This window comes from Toxorhynchites rutilus, unplaced genomic scaffold (genome assembly GCF_029784135.1).
Source record: "Toxorhynchites rutilus septentrionalis strain SRP unplaced genomic scaffold, ASM2978413v1 HiC_scaffold_116, whole genome shotgun sequence".
In the NCBI taxonomy this organism is placed as follows: domain Eukaryota; kingdom Metazoa; phylum Arthropoda; class Insecta; order Diptera; family Culicidae; genus Toxorhynchites; species Toxorhynchites rutilus.
In genome coordinates this window covers 14,998-32,212 of record NW_026599670.1, presented here as the reverse complement: position 1 = coordinate 32,212, position 17,215 = coordinate 14,998, and the positions used below count along the sequence as shown (strand labels likewise).

Below are 17,215 nucleotides of genomic sequence, written 5' to 3'. Positions count from 1 at the left end.
GTGGGTAGCCAAATTCAACGACCTGAAAGCTGTTCGTATACCTCGTGCCTATTTTCCGGGCGTAACGGCATCAGAAATCGAGGACTTGCACTTGCATATATTTGTCGACGGCAGCGAGACTGCCTATGCTTGTGTCGCCTACTTGAGGGCCACCATCCATGGAAAGTTCCAGTGTGCACTTGTCGGAGGAAAAGCGAAAGTAGCACCTTTGAAAACGTTATCCATTCCGAGGCTGGAGCTGCAGGCGGCGTTAATAGGCTGTAGGTTGATGAAAACGTTATGCAGCAGTCACAGTCTCCCAATATCGCGACGAGTGATTTGGACCGATTCAAAAACCGTCCTTTCGTGGATCCATTCTGATCATCGTCGCTATCGACAGTTTGTCGCCTGCCGGATAGGAGAAATCCTCTCCAAGACAAACATTGAGGAGTGGCGGTACGTTCCATCGAAAATCAACGTCGCGGATGATGGAACCAAGTGGGCTAGTGGACCAAACCTGAAACCCGACAGCCGTTGGTTCAAAGGCCCGGAGTTTCTATGGGCACCAGAGGAGGCTTGGCCACAACAAGTAAAACCAGAGGAAACCGAAACCGAAGCTCGACCATGTCACATCCATATAGCAGTGCAACCTGACGAAATCATTAACTGGGAACGCTTTTCGAAGTTCGAGAGGCTCCAAAGAACAGTTGCATACATCCACCGCTTCACAGACAACTGTAGACGCAAGGCGGCAAAACAACCACTGCAATCCTCGCACATTACCCAGGAAGAAATCTATAGAGCTGAAAATACCCTATGGCGATCGGCGCAGCTAGCTGAGTTTCCGGAAGAGATGGTTCGACTCCAGATGACAAAAGATGGAGGAAAATCGAAACTCAACCAAGGTAGCCGTCTTTACAAGCTATCACCGTTCATCGACGAATGGGGAGTAGCGCGAATGGACACTCGAATCGCTGGGGCAATCTTCGTTCCGCACGATACTAGATTCCCAATCATCCTCCCGAAGGGTCATCGCCTCACCAACCTGGTCGTAGAGTGGTATCACCGACATTATCTGCATGCGAACAATGAAACCGTTATCAACGAGGTCCGCCAGCGATTTCACGTACCCTGTCTCCGAGCACTAGTCAGGAAACTCTCCAGAACCTGTATGCAGTGCAGAGTGTCAAAGGCAAAACCGCTGTGCCCACGTGAAGCACCACTTCCTGATGCGAGACTCAGTCCATATACTCGACCGTTCAGCTATGTTGGACTGGACTACTTCGGTCCCATTCAAGTCAAGGTCGGACGTTCTCTGGCCAAACGATGGGTGGCGCTGTTTACGTGCCTCACCATTCGGGCCGTCCATTTGGAGGTGGTACACTCCCTTTCCACTGATGCCTGTAAGATGGCGATACGACGATTCGTAGTGCGGCGTGGATCACCCTTGGAGATTAGAAGTGATAACGGCACCAACTTCCTCGGAGCCAACCGTGAGCTACAGCATCAGATCCTGGATATGAACCAACAGCTATCCGCCGTGTTCACCAACGCTGCCACCAAGTGGGTATTCAATCCTCCGTCCGCTCCCCACATGGGTGGTTCGTGGGAGAGGCTCGTCCGGTCGATCAAGATCGCCTTTTCGTCCCTGAATAGCAGCAGAAACCCAGACGACGAAACTCTTCTCACATTGATGACCGAAGCGGAAGGGATAGTCAACTCTAGACCTCTGACATTTGTATCACTGGAAGCGGAATCGCAAGAAGCTCTCACGCCAAATCATTTTCTGCTGCTGAGCTCGCAGGGAGTTACTCAACCTCCGAAGCCTATATCTGGATGTTCTGAATCTGTTCGGACCAACTGGAGACTGACCACTAACCTCGTGGACCAATTTTGGAGCCGCTGGGTGCGAGAGTATCTCCCGACCATTGCTGGTCGTACCAAATGGTACGGAGAGGTGAAAGAACCGAAAGTTGGAGACCTAGCTGTCGTCGTGGATCCGTCTGTCCGAAACGGATGGCTGCGAGGACGTATTGTTTCCGTAATAAAGGGGAGAGATGGGCGAAGCAGACAAGTTCAAGTGAAGACGTCAGGAGGAGTGATGCGACGACCAGTGACTCGGGTTGCCATCTTGAACATCAAGGCCTCGGAAAACACTGAAGCAGGAAGTAACGCAGTACCACCGGACTCGATGGACGTGCATTACGGGTAGGGGAATGTTGAGGGGGCAAATCACGCCACTGTTCACTTCATATCACCCTGCGCATTTCAGTACCATCAGCATCGCTCCATGACAGTTCGTCTGATAACCGTCGAAATACAGCTGTCATAACAATCCCATACGTCTTCCTCATACATATCTTTGCTAACCACAAAAAGGTAGAGTTCCATCCGAGTGTTAATAGAAATTAATATTGAAATCAATTTAAGTCATCCTGTAGTAAGCTTCGCTGTATACAAAACAAGGAGACCAAATGTAAGTCGAGATGAATTATTGTAAATCATATCTGAATTCATTATGTGAATATATTATATTATAGCTTTGAGCTCGCTCACCAACAATTCCCGCGTGCTGCAAAGAGTCGTCCCAAAAAACCCCAACAGTATTATTAGAGAGAATAAATGATATCGATGCAGAATGTTCTGAAGATGATCAGGAAATTCTGGATATGGAAAACGACAATACGGAAAATTATGATCCATTTGAAACCGACTCGAACACCGATGAGAACGAAGAGAATATTTCGAACGTACGTAGACGACGAAAGAGCAGGAGATTTTTAGTTAGTTCCGATTGTGAGAATGAGGAAGAGGCAAGCGAAATTGCGATGGACGGAACTGTTTGGCAGGAAGTAAAAATAGGGTCTAATCCTGGAAGAGCACCTGGTCATAATATTTTTAGGGAAACATCAGGTCCGACTGGGTACAGTAAACGTAATATTATGAAAGGCGAAGTTAGGACGGCATTTTGTGTGATAATTGATAAGAATATAATCGAACTTATAAGAAAGTGCATACAGGCAGAGGCATTTAGAGTGTTGGGATATAAATGGGAACTGTCTACTGCAAAGTTATATGCATTTTTTGCAATTCTGTATGCACGCGGCGCATATGAGGCTAAGAATATAGATATAGCACTTCTGTGGAATAAAAAGTGGGGCCCGCCTTTTTTCTCAAATACTATGAGTAGACATGACTTTACGGAGATTATGAGATTTATTCGATTTGACGACAGAAATCAACGAAGCCAACGGTTACAAACTGATAAATTCGCTATGATTTCCGAAGTTTGGTACAAGTTTATTTACAACAGTCAAAATTGTTATAAACCAGGACTATACATTACTATTGACGAACAATTGTTTCCAACGAAAGCAAGGTGTAGATTCACTCAATACATGCTCAATAAACCGGACAAATTTGGTATAAAATTTTGGTTAGCATCCGATGTACGCAGAAAATATATAATAAACGGCTTTCCATATTTGGGAAAAGATGAAAGTAGAGAACCCTCAGTTCCTCTTGGAGAGTTTGTCACTATGAAATTAGCAGAACCGTATGTAGGATGTGGAAGAAATATAACCACAGACAACTTTTTTACAAGCCTACCTTTAGCAACAAAACTTTTAGCAAAAAAAACTACGATTGTTGGAACAATTAGAGCAAATAGGAAAGAGCTACCAAAACTAGCAAAACTGAAAAACGACGACATGGCACTTTTCTCAAGAAAATTCTATCGCTCAAATAATTGTATGTTGACAATTTACAAAGCCAAACCAAGAAAGAAAGTTTTAATTCTCAGTTCAATGCACAACTCCGTACAAGTTGAAGAAAACGACACCCGAACACCGGAGACAATTCAATTGTATAATAGCACCAAATTTGGCGTAGATGTGACCGATCAAATGGCCAGAAATTATTCGGTAAAATCTAAATCTCGGAGATGGCCTTTGCAAGTATTTTTTAATATCTTGGATTTAGCCGGGATAAATGCATGGGTGTTATATAAAGAAACTGCGGGAGGAGAAATTACAAGACAGGAATTTCTATTCCAATTGGCAGAAGAACTTGCCATCGAATATCAACGAGAGCTCGGCAAAGAAAATCAACCAATACCCATCGCAAGTACAAGTACAGGTTCTCGTGAACGGAAAACATGTCAGATAAGGTATTGTAAAGATAATAAGACGAACAAAATCTGTCTAAAATGTAAAAAGTACGTATGCGGAAAATGTACAGTTGAGAAGCCCATTTGTAAAAAATGCGACGAAAAAGAATGAAATGTAGATTATGTACTCTTGAATAAAGGAAAATATATTTTTATACTGGTAAACTGGCTATTGGTCTGCATTCAATATTGAAAAATATAAGTTGTGGAAGACAGGTCATTTGACCGGTCGCGGTAGGAATAGGTATACGTGAAGTGTCGGTAGGAATAGTGTTAAACAATCTTTGGTTTTTAAATTACAAGATACGAATCAACAAATTAGAAGAATAAAAAAAAATTATTGTTCTATTGTACATACCTTTCAATTCATCGACAACAGACGTGCTTTCATTGCCAGACAACGTATTTCCAGTATCAGAATTCTTTTGTTTTAAGCCTGTTTGTTGTGAAGGAACGTCATTTCGAATGGCTGAATTTTGTGAGATATCGTCTAAAGATTTCTGGATGCAATCACCTGAAAATATACATGAGGGTAAAAAAGTATTACCAAAAAAGTAATAACCAAAAACAAAAATACAACAATGGTATGTAAACTACACTCAAGAATTTGGCAAAGGAAGAAAGTTTTTCAAACTGCAGACAGGGATTAATTCGAAATCTTGGTTCCATAACCTGCCACTAACCAACACCGAGATAAGAACCCTAAACCGTCTACTGGCCGGACACGATTATTCTCCATTCTGGCTGAGCAAGATGAAAATTAAAGATGAGTTCTACTGCCAGCTTTGCGACTGCCTTAACACATCAGAACACATAATTTTCAACTGTATTAACTACGTAACACACAGCGACAAACACAACCTTGACAAATATTTCTCAATCCAAGATGCTTTTGACGACAAAAACATTGATACTCTGAAAAACATTTGTAAATTTCTCAAAGAAATCGAAATGAAAATCTAAACCGCTCTTTGCACCTTTTGACAAGACGAAAATAAACAAAAGCTACTCCCAATGAAAAACTGACTGGCGTTATAGCAAGCAAGGCGCCTAGAAGTATATACTAAGGTGGGCCAACTTGCTATAACCACTCTTCAGCCATCTTGAAAGTCTACTGTGTTTTGTTTGTAAACGAAACACAATACGCTATTGCTGAAGCTCGCTCGTGATCAGTCTATCTCTTTCACGCTACAAGCAAATAATTCCCCTTCTACTTTCTTCCGTGCTGTTTTCATATACCGCTCCCCTACCAACTTAGTGGCGAAACGGCCTCACCTAGTACCATAGACCCGTCTTGATAGCAAGTTGCTGTGCCATTTGACAGTGGGGATTGTCAAAGTCCCACGATTTAGAAGAAGAAGAAGAAGAAGAAGAAGAAGAAGAAGTCGAACGGGTTACAAAATGCATTATTTTGCCAATTTCAACCCGTTCGGGATCCGGAATAGAGGTGAATTCCTTAATATTTTCCTTCGTTGATCGTATTGTTGTGAACCTATTCACGTTGGAGAGCATATTCGAACATATTCGTTGGCCGAGGCATTTTGATGTAATGTAATACTTTTCCGTTTACTATTTTTGAAAGCATAGGCCGTGCCAGTGTTCCGAGCTCTGCAATACAATTTTCTTACCCAATGTTAAAGTTGCTTAAACTTACATTATACACCCATTAAACGTAAAAATAATAATTGTATTGATATCAATAAAATTTTATTCTATTGATTTTCATGACATGAAACGCTATGACTAAGGAATAACATTTTATTGAGTAGTTTTTATAGCTGTCGCTAGTACTAGTACTAGCACAATGTCGCTAGTACTAGTACTAGCACAATGTCGCTAGTACTAGTACTAGCACAATGTCGCTAGTACTAGCACAATGTCGCTAGTACTAGCACAATGTCGCATAGACAAGAATTTTTACATTTTCCGGAATTTGTGCAAAAAGGGACTGCATAATAATTATGAAGAGGGTTGGCGATACAACCGAGCCTTGGGGAATTCCCCTTTCTTGGATTTTCAATGAAGATTTTGTGTTGTTGACTATGGCTCTGAGTTCTATTTTCTAGGAAACTTTTCACATAGAAACCTAGTCTTCCACGGATCACCCAGTCGAAGAGACTCTTCAATACTGGATATCTCCATGCTGATCAAATGCTTTACTTAGATAAAGTGATGCCACATCTGCGTGGTGATCTTTCTCAATAACGTCATGTACAATAGCCTGTAATTCTTCGAGGTGATCTTCTGTGCATTTTCCCGCACGAAAAGCGAACTGTCTTGGATCGAGCAGCTTATTAGACTCTAAAAAGGTCTTTAGGCGTCGATTTACTATCCTTTCTAGAACTTTTCCAACACAACTCAAAAGAGTCGAAAATTGTATAGAAGATGTTGGTTTTGACTACGTCTTTCATTTCTGTACCGGGGTGTTAGTTCAAAGTTTCTAAAACAAGAGAGTGACGCTGGACAAGGTTTTGAACGTTAATACCTCTTTACCGGCTGGATGGAGTGGTAGAATAATCACTTCATCCAAGAGATAAAATGTCAACGAATTATATGATTGTCACAAGCAAGCTATTGAAATCATAACAATCTTGCTCATTGATGATGATTGGTGATCGCAATGTGTTCCCGAACACGGTCACAAAATATAGGCACATGAAGAAACCGTGATTTGTTTTGCTCGCTTGCATGAGTGTTTGGGCATTGAGCTTTGTATTACGGAATGGAGGAGTAGGCATGACAATATGGGGTTGCAGTAGAAATGAACACACTTTTAAAATCAAAATTATGAATGAGAATTAATTTTCCCAAACCAAATTAGTACTCTATGTAAATGAAAATCACTTTTGCTTGCAAGTAGTGAAAAAATATCATGCAAAAATTGTGTCTCTAGATAATTTTATATTATAATGTTATGTTCTGGTGAGAATATCTGAAAAATCTGAAAATCGTTTAAATTAGGGTCATAACGACGTACGTCTAATAGGTAAATAACACCAAGAAAAAAATTTCATACAAATTTTAGCAATTTAAAACTTCTTTAAGGGCGACTAATCTGATAGAGAATAGCTGGTCTCATACAAACTAATGTCGTATCCAGATGACACCATTCCACCGTCAACGCGAAAAGCAGACATACGCAAGGCGTGAGTACTTTCACTCGCATTGGTTTCTGTTCTGCTTTCGCATGGAACAGTCATGAAAAATTGTTTGCGTATGAATGCGTCCGAGCGAAGTTTACCCGCGCTGAGTGGAAATCGATGCGAGTGTTCCGATGCCTGATCACCGGTGGTATACGCAGATATATATTAATTTGATATGCTAACATATAAGGTAAATGATGTTGGTTTGTCCGATTTTGCATGTTTTCACGCAACTATTAAATGCAAATTGATCTTTCTTCGTGAAAATCATATGTAATCAGGTTTAGGTTTGTTGAAAATCCCCAAGTCTCTAGTTGGTAATAATGTCAATGTTTTTCTTCAAAGAGAAATCATGTATTATCCACTTTTGATCATGGATTGTCCGGTTTTAGAAATCTTTTTTTTTTTTTGGTAGATATTTTATTTTTTATTGAGTTTGCTATTTCTCACTTTCATTAAATTTCGACCATATACATGCGTAAATATTACAAAACTGTCCATATTTCTCCCACATAATCTTCGAAAAATGTTCTACTTTCCGGTCTGTTTTAATTTTAGTAAAAACATTGAAAAACATTCGGCCGAATAATTCGAAAAACAGTATATTGAAATGTAAGGAACTGTATTTAAGTTTGGAGAAATATGAGTTTCGAAAGATATAATTGAAGTTCTTCTTAATATGTCCGTATTTCTCCACCTCCCCTATTTATAAAAAATAAAAAAAAACTTGTAGGCGTGTGTAGGTTAATGTTACCTAAACAAAATCCCAACAGAATTCAAACGATACTAAAGTGCTGTCGCCGGCCAGTGAGACACTAAGCGCACGTCCGTATTTCCCCACCTCCCCTATTTATAAAAAATAAAAAAACTTGTAGGCGTGTGTAGGTTAATGTTACCTAAACAAAATCCCAACAGAATTCAAACGATACTAAAGTGCTGTCGCCGGCCAGTGAGACACTAAGCGCACGTAACCACTGTGGTGTCGCCGGCAGTCGGACGCTAGTTTTCGTACGTAACCACTGTGGTGTCGCCAAAGTGTTAATTAACGCCCGAAAACAACTGCAACAGAAACAACCGATCAGAAAATGTGTAAAGTCACAAGCAGTGTTACTACACGTATAGATTAATCTAGAAAGGTACAGAGTTTTTCGTTATTTTTGGTACAGATTTTATACCGTACAGGGTACAGATTTTCGTCAAAAAGTAAAGATTGGAACATTTTTTCCCGCGTGTGAAATTTCTTACATTTGAAGCATTAAGATAAAAGACGACTTTTACGAGTGATTTTATATAGGCATATGGTAAATGATGTTGGTTTGTCCAGTCGAAAATATGATCTTGAACTATATTTTCAATCTACCACTAAACGTATTCAGACCATTTCAGGATTATGACACAAATATTGTAAACATCATGTTGCACAGCATTTGTATCAGATTTATATATCTAAATCGCGTAATTACAGTAATCATTCAATAACTGAACCTGGTTTAACTGGACTGCTTTTTAGCTGGACGAACGTTAACGGGATCTTGTCCCAGTTAGAAAGTAGAAGTTCGTAAACAATTGTCGCCATTTTCAATTTGAAGATTTGCAATTTTAGTTTGTTTAGTTTTAGATGTTATAAAAATTAACATTATTTTCGGGAGGAGGCGATCTGGCGTAGTGGTAACATCCATACCTCTGTCGCAGAGATCACGAGTTCAATTCTCGCTCCCGACATTCTTCCATAAAATGGAAGTAAAAGTGACGAACCAGCCGAAATGTGTTGAAATTCACTATAATAGAGCAAAAAAAATTAACCACCGTTCAAAAAGGACACACGGTTCTTTTCTGAGCCGTGGCTCTTTTTGAACCGCGGTTCATTTAAGAGCCGTTCATTTGAGAACCACGGTTCAAAAAAGAACAGCGGTTCATAAAAGAACCGTGTTTCTTTTAAGAGCCGGTTCATTGATAAAGAACCGTGAATCGTACGCTCGTTCTGACGAGCCGTGGCTTGCGATAATGCGGTTGAATGGACCACCCTTCCATTTGGGCTTGTTATTCAATCAATAATAATTATTTTCAACAATTGTGTTGAAAATACATACATTTAAGAGCCGTTCATTTGAGAACCACGGTTCAAAAAAGAACAGCGGTTCATAAAAGAACCGTGTTTCTTTTAAGAGCCGGTTCATTGATAAAGAACCGTGAATCGTACGCTCGTTCCTACAAGCCGTGGCTTGCGATAATGCGGTTGAATGGACCACCCTTCATTTGGGCTTGTTATTCAATCAATAATAATTATTTTCAACAATTGTGTTGAAAATACACCTCGCTATACGACCACTCTTTATACGGCCATCTTACATTAATCCTTTCGTTACGAGCGTCGTTTATAGACGACATCCGCGCGACGAGCTGTGTGTACGAGCGTTGTCTTTAGACGACATGAAATTCATACTGCTCTTCGATCACACCAGCGCGACATGCATACTTTTCGGCGCAGTACTCCGTACAGGGGTAGCACTTCGGCGGAGCACACTGCCGTAATGAAAGGGTTAAGGCACGTTTTCGATTTACGACCTAAAATGTTTCGCTATAACGGCCATTTTTTATTACGATATATTTTCATGTTGCCAATCTTGCGTAATTTATTTTCGAAAATTTGAAGAATGGCTCTGTTAATTAAAGATGTCACATTCCAAATAAGCCGAGAATGGTTTGAAAAAATTAAAAATAGATTTAATTTGCCTAACTTAAAAATGACCGTGCTCCCGTGGCCGAGTGGTTAGCGTCATAACTAACATGCCGGGTGTTCGGGTTCGATTCCCGTTCTGGTCGGGGGAATTTTTCGTCAAAGAAATTTCCTCCGACTTGCACTGCGATCACGCGTATTCTAGAGCTTGCCACTCAGAATGCATTCAAGGCGTGTTATTTGGCATAGAAATCTCAACTAAGTACTAATAAAAATGACGCAAGTAATACTACGTTGAGACGGCGAAGTTCCTCTAGGAACGTTATTGCCATTGAAGAAGAAGAAGAACTTAAAAATGAAATTTAAGCAGCAGCGCTGATGAGGCCGCATCAAAGGAATATGCTAACATTTCAAAGAGAATTATTGAAAGAGGTGATCATAAACCAGAACAAGTGTTTAACCTAGACGAAACATGGCTTTATTGGAAGCGAATGCCAGATCGCACGTACATTTTTTTTCTGCGCCTGGTTATCAGGTGTCTAGAGAACGATTAACTTTGCTTCTTGATGCAAATTATCTCTTTTAATATATTTATATATTTGGATGACTAAAGCTAATTTTGAGGATTGTACAGAAGTGAAAAAATATTTGCGAGACAATAACTTAAACATGGCTTTGCTAATTTTGGATAATGCACCAGGGCATCCTATTAATTTATCCGAACTAGTCTTCAGATTTAAGCCATTTAAAAAAATATGTATGTATACAAACATATATTTCATTTAACATGAAGTTGTTTTCGTATTTGATGGTTTTTGGAGTCTGTTATTATTTTACGTTTGAGGAGTGCGAATGTATTATTAGAGAGAATAAATGATATCGATGCAGAATGTTCTGAAGATGATCAGGAAATTCTGGATATGAAAAACGACAATACGGAAAATTATGATCCATTTGAAACCGACTCGAACACCGATGAGAACGAAGAGAATATTTCGAACGTACGTAGACGACGAAAGAGCAGGAGATTTTTAGTTAGTTCCGATAGTGAGAATGAGGAAGAGGCAAGCGAAATTGCGATGGACGGAACTGTTTGGCAGGAAGTAAAAATAGGGTCTAATCCTGGAAGAGCACCTGGTCATAATATTTTTAGGGAAACATCAGGTCCGACTGGGTACAGTAAACGTAATATTATGAAAGGCGAAGTTAGGACGGCATTTTGTGTGATAATTGATAAGAATATAATCGAACTTATAAGAAAGTGCACACAGGCAGAGGCATTTAGAGTGTTGGGATATAAATGGGAACTGTCTACTGCAAAGTTATATGCATTTTTTGCAATTCTGTATGCACGCGGCGCATATGAGGCTAAGAATATAGATATAGCACTTCTGTGGAATAAAAAGTGGGGCCCGCCTTTTTTCTCAAATACTATGAGTAGACATGACTTTACGGAGATTATGAGATTTATTCGATTTGACGACAGAAATCAACGAAGCCAACGGTTACAAACTGATAAATTCGCTATGATTTCCGAAGTTTGGTACAAGTTTATTTACAACAGTCAAAATTGTTATAAACCAGGACTATACATTACTATTGACGAACAATTGTTTCCAACGAAAGCAAGGTGTAGATTCACTCAATACATGCCCAATAAACCGGACAAATTTGGTATAAAATTTTGGTTAGCATCCGATGTACGCAGAAAATATATAATAAACGGCTTTCCATATTTGGGAAAAGATGAAAGTAGAGAACCCTCAGTTCCTCTTGGAGAGTTTGTCACTATGAAATTAGCAGAACCGTATGTAGGATGTGGAAGAAATATAACCACAGACAACTTTTTTACAAGCCTACCTTTAGCAACAAAACTTTTAGCAAAAAAAAAACTACGATTGTTGGAACAATTAGAGCAAATAGGAAAGAGCTACCAAAACTAGCAAAACTGAAAAACGACGACATGGCACTTTTCTCAAGCAAATTCTATCGCTCAAATAATTGTATGTTGACAATTTACAAAGCCAAACCAAGAAAGAAAGTTTTAATTCTCAGTTCAATGCACAACTCCGTACAAGTTGAAGAAAACGACACCCGAACACCGGAGACAATTCAATTGTATAATAGCACCAAATTTGGCGTAGATGTGACCGATCAAATGGCCAGAAATTATTCGGTAAAATCTAAATCTCGGAGATGGCCTTTGCAAGTATTTTTTAATATCTTGGATTTAGCCGGGATAAATGCATGGGTGTTATATAAAGAAACTGCGGGAGGAGAAATTACAAGACAGGAATTTCTATTCCAATTGGCAGAAGAACTTGCCATCGAATATCAACGAGAGCTCGGCAAAGAAAATCAACCAATACCCATCGCAAGTACAAGTACAGGTTCTCGTGAACGGAAAACATGTCAGATAAGGTATTGTAAAGATAATAAGACGAACAAAATCTGTCTAAAATGTAAAAAGTACGTATGCGGAAAATGTACAGTTGAGAAGCCCATTTGTAAAAAATGCGACGAAAAAGAATGAAATGTAGATTATGTACTCTTGAATAAAAGAAAATATATTTTTATACTGGTAAACTGGCTATTGGTCTGCATTCAATATTGAAAAATATAAGTTGTGGAAGACAGGTCATTTGACCGGTCGCGGTAGGAATAGGTATACGTGAAGTGTCGGTAGGAATAGTGTTAAACAATCTTTGGTTTTTAAATTACAAGATACGAATCAACAAATTAGAAGAATAAAAAAAAAATTATTGTTCTATTGTACATACCTTTCAATTCATCGACAACAGACGTGCTTTCATTGCAACGTAGACAACGTATTTCCAGTATCAGAATTCTTTTGTTTTAAGCCTGTTTGTTGTGAAGGAACGTCATTTCGAATGGCTGAATTTTGTGAGATATCGTCTAAAGATTTCTGGATGCAATCACCTGAAAATATACATGAGGGTAAAAAAGTATTACCAAAAAAGTAATAACCAAAAACAAAAATACAACAATGGTATGTAAACTACACTCAAGAATTTGGCAAAGGAAGAAAGTTTTTCAAACTGCAGACAGGGATTAATTCGAAATCTTGGTTCCATAACCTGCCACTAACCAACACCGAGATAAGAACCCTAAACCGTCTACTGGCCGGACACGATTATTCTCCATTCTGGCTGAGCAAGATGAAAATTAAAGATGAGTTCTACTGCCAGCTTTGCGACTGCCTTAACACATCAGAACACATAATTTTCAACTGTATTAACTACGTAACACACAGCGACAAACACAACCTTGACAAATATTTCTCAATCCAAGATGCTTTCGACGACAAAAACATTGATACTCTGAAAAACATTTGTAAATTTCTCAAAGAAATCGAAATGAAAATCTAAACCGCTCTTTGCACCTTTTGACAAGACGAAAATAAACAAAAGCTACTCCCAATGAAAAACTGACTGGCGTTATAGCAAGCAAGGCGCCTAGAAGTATATACTAAGGTGGGCCAACTTGCTATAACCACTCTTCAGCCATCTTGAAAGTCTACTGTGTTTTGTTTGTAAACGAAACACAATACGCTATTGCTGAAGCTCGCTCGTGATCAGTCTATCTCTTTCACGCTACAAGCAAATAATTCCCCTTCTACTTTCTTCCGTGCTGTTTTCATATACCGCTCACCTACCAACTTAGTGGCGAAACGGCCTCACCTAGTACCATAGACCCGTCTTGATAGCAAGTTGCTGTGCCATTTGACAGTGGGGATTGTCAAAGTCCCACGATTTAGAAGAAGAAGAAGAAGTCGAACGGGTTACAAAATGCATTATTTTGCCAATTTCAACCCGTTCGGGATCCGGAATAGAGGTGAATTCCTTAATATTTTCCTTCGTTGATCGTATTGTTGTGAACCTAATTCACGTTGGAGAGCATATTCGAACATATTCGTTGGCCGAGGCATTTTGATGTAATGTAATACTTTTCCGTTTACTATTTTTGAAAGCATAGGCCGTGGCAGTGTTCCGAGCTCTGCAATACAATTTTCTTACCCAATGTTAAAGTTGCTTAAACTTACATTATACACCCATTAAACGTAAAAATAATAATTGTATTGATATCAATAAAATTTTATTCTATTGATTTTCATGACATGAAACGCTATGACTAAGGAATAACATTTTATTGAGTAGTTTTTATAGCTGTCGCTAGTACTAGTACTAGCACAATGTCGCTAGTACTAGCACAATGTCGCTAGTACTAGCACAATGTCGCATAGACAAGAATTTTTACATTTTCCGGAATTTTTGCAAAAAGGGACTGCATAATAATTATGAAGAGGGTTGGCGATACAACCGAGCCTTGGGGAATTCCCCTTTCTTGGATTTTCAATGAAGATTTTGTGTTGTTGACTATGGCTCTGAGTTCTATTTTCTAGGAAACTTTTCACATAGAAACCTAGTCTTCCACGGATCACCCAGTCGAAGAGACTCTTCAATACTGGATATCTCCATGCTGATCAAATGCTTTACTTAGATAAAGTGATGCCACATCTGCGTGGTGATCTTTCTCAATAACGTCATGTACAATAGCCTGTAATTCTTCGAGGTGATCTTCTGTGCATTTTCCCGCACGAAAAGCGAACTGTCTTGGATCGAGCAGCTTATTAGACTCTAAAAAGGTCTTTAGGCGTCGATTTACTATCCTTTCTAGAACTTTTCCAACACAACTCAAAAGAGTCGAAAATTGTATAGAAGATGTTGGTTTTGACTACGTCTTTCATTTCTGTACCGGGGTGTTAGTTCAAAGTTTCTAAAACAAGAGAGTGACGCTGGACTGCAAGGTTTTTAACGTTAATACCTCTTTACCGGCTGGATGGAGTGGTATAATAATCACTTCATCCAAGAGATAAAATGTCAACGAATTATATGATTGTCACTTATCGGTTCAAAAGCTTAAAAATTGCTTTGAAAGCAAGCTATTGAAATCATAACAATCTTGCTCATTGATGATGATTGGTGATCGCAATGTGTTCCCGAACACGGTCACAAAATATAGGCACATGAAGAAACCGTGATTTGTTTTGCTCGCTTGCATGAGTGTTTGGGCATTGAGCTTTGTATTACGGAATGGAGGAGTAGGCATGACAATATGGGGTTGCAGTAGAAATGAACACACTTTTAAAATCAAAATTATGAATGAGAATTAATTTTCCCAAACCAAATTAGTACTCTATGTAAATGAAAATCACTTTTGCTTGCAAGTAGTGAAAAAATATCATGCAAAAATTGTGTCTCTAGATAATTTTATATTATAATGTTATGTTTTTCTGGTGAGAATATCTGAAAAATCTGAAAATCGTTTAAATTAGGGTCATAACGACGTACGTCTAATAGGTAAATAACACCAAGAAAAAAATTTCATACAAATTTTAGCAATTTAAAACTTCTTTAAGGGCGACTAATCTGATAGAGAATAGCTGGTCTCATACAAACTAATGTCGTATCCAGATGACACCATTCCACCGTCAACGCGAAAAGCAGACATACGCAAGGCGTGAGTACTTTCACTCGCATTGGTTTCTGTTCTGCTTTCGCATGGAACAGTCATGAAAAATTGTTTGCGTATGAATGCGTCCGAGCGAAGTAATATTCGCACCCATTTACTTGGTGCATTCGGCTTGGTGTTCCCGTGATGTAATCCAATAGCATCAGTTTGGCTTGGTGTTCCCGTGATGTAATGGATCCAAAAATGGTCCAGTCGGTAATTTTTCCGATCATAGAGAACAAACTCATTGCACCACTGATACGCTCAAAATATTTCAAAAATCCAAATATTTGTCGAGTTGTTATCCAATCAACCAATGACGGAGAGGTCGAGAGAGAACGCGGTTTTGGTCATAGAATACGTCAACGGCGATCGCTTCATAAGTTTTCCAACCAGTGCTTTAAACAATCTTTGGTTTTTAAATTACAACATACGAATCAACAAATTAGAAGAATAAAAAAATTGATTGTTCTATTGTACATACCTTTCAATTCATCGACAACAGACGTGCTTTCATTGCTAGACAACGTATTTCCAGTATCAGAATTCTTTTGTTTTGAGCCTGTTTGATGTGAAGGAACGTCATTTCGTTCACTCTTTTGGGTGAACTCGTTCTTTTGATCAGTTCATGAACGGTTTGCCCATCTCTAATAAAAATACACTCGCGCACACTTTACCACTAAGCTACATTTCTGTATAGCTTCAGAGATCTATTCCACATATCACACGCGACGCAATGAACACTTGAGAACGTGATTTAGACGAATGAAAGCAAAACTATTTACACACAAAACACTTTTCTTCGCCGAACAATCAATTTTCACTACCATTTTTTCGGTTCTATTATTCAGGTAAAACAAGTGTATTCTACTGGACTGCTAAAAAAGCGACGAGATTACTAAGGCCATTAAACATGAAACTGTACAAATCAGCCGACACTAGGCGCATAATATTTTTCTTCCAGCGCGTATGAGAGCCAACAATTTCTTTTACTTGCTACTACTACTACTATAACGGCAATCAAATCTTTGTAGACGCACACAAAAAGAAAGCGCGAGAGAGAACACAACAAAAACAGCCACATATAACACCATATCATCAAATGCATCAATGCTTCTGGAAACTTCTGATGCAAAGTTGCTCTCCATCACAAATCATAACAACATGAAAATCTTTGTTTCATACCAATTACACACTATATATGACTATAATTTAAATGTTGTTAAAAGATAACGCGTGGAGAATCAAACACGTTTGGTCACGTTAAACTAAATCAAGCGATCCTGAACGAAAATATATGCGGAGCGACTGAAAACGCGTCCACACCCGATGACTGCACGATGGAATCCCAGCCACTAAAATATCACAGTGTTCAACTAAACCAAATTAGAGATGGGCAAACCGTTCACGAACGGTACGAAGTGAACTGTATGGGAAAGAACTGATTGAGAGTGAACTGTTTGGGAACGAACTGTTTGAGAACGAAGTGTTTGCGGGCGAACTGTTTGCGAACGAACTAGTGCAGCTGAACTGATTTGCGCTGGACGGAATGAACAAATATAACGAGAACGCTTGTAAGGAAAATAAAACGATATTGTCATGATGAGCAAAATGCATCTAACGCAGGGTTTATTTTGTTAATGTATACTCAATTTTGTGTTAAAAGTAGCAAATATTTGTGTAGTTTTAAAAGCAAAAATATATATTTTCAATTAC

At 39.0% G+C, this 17,215-nt stretch overlaps 1 protein-coding gene and 1 long non-coding RNA gene across 5 annotated transcripts; one reads left to right on the top strand and one right to left on the bottom strand.

The window, feature by feature from the left end:
• Positions 1–268: 268 nt before the first annotated feature.
• On the top strand, positions 269–2,191 carry LOC129781494 (uncharacterized). Its single transcript, XM_055789200.1, has one exon. It carries the CDS (start codon positions 269–271, stop codon positions 2,189–2,191), a length of 1,923 nt encoding a protein of 640 aa, XP_055645175.1.
• Positions 2,192–4,486: 2,295 nt separating this feature from the next.
• LOC129781495 (uncharacterized) lies at positions 4,487–16,862 on the bottom strand. 4 transcript variants are annotated; one of them, XR_008744121.1, is made up of 4 exons: positions 16,685–16,862; positions 15,984–16,397; positions 12,748–12,907; positions 4,487–4,661 (listed from the first exon to the last, which is right to left on the bottom strand). It is a non-coding gene; the product is annotated as an uncharacterized LOC129781495 (long non-coding RNA). The 4 variants fall into 4 exon arrangements; XR_008744122.1 differs by having other exon boundaries at positions 15,984–16,377; positions 16,685–16,861; XR_008744123.1 differs by having other exon boundaries at positions 15,984–16,374; positions 16,685–16,861.
• Positions 16,863–17,215: the final 353 nt, after the last annotated feature.

Excerpts from the sequence above, each read along its gene's own strand:
- LOC129781494 (XM_055789200.1), top strand. The coding sequence starts at position 269 with ATGAAAACGTTATGCAGCAGTCACAGTCTCCCAATATCGCGACGAGTG.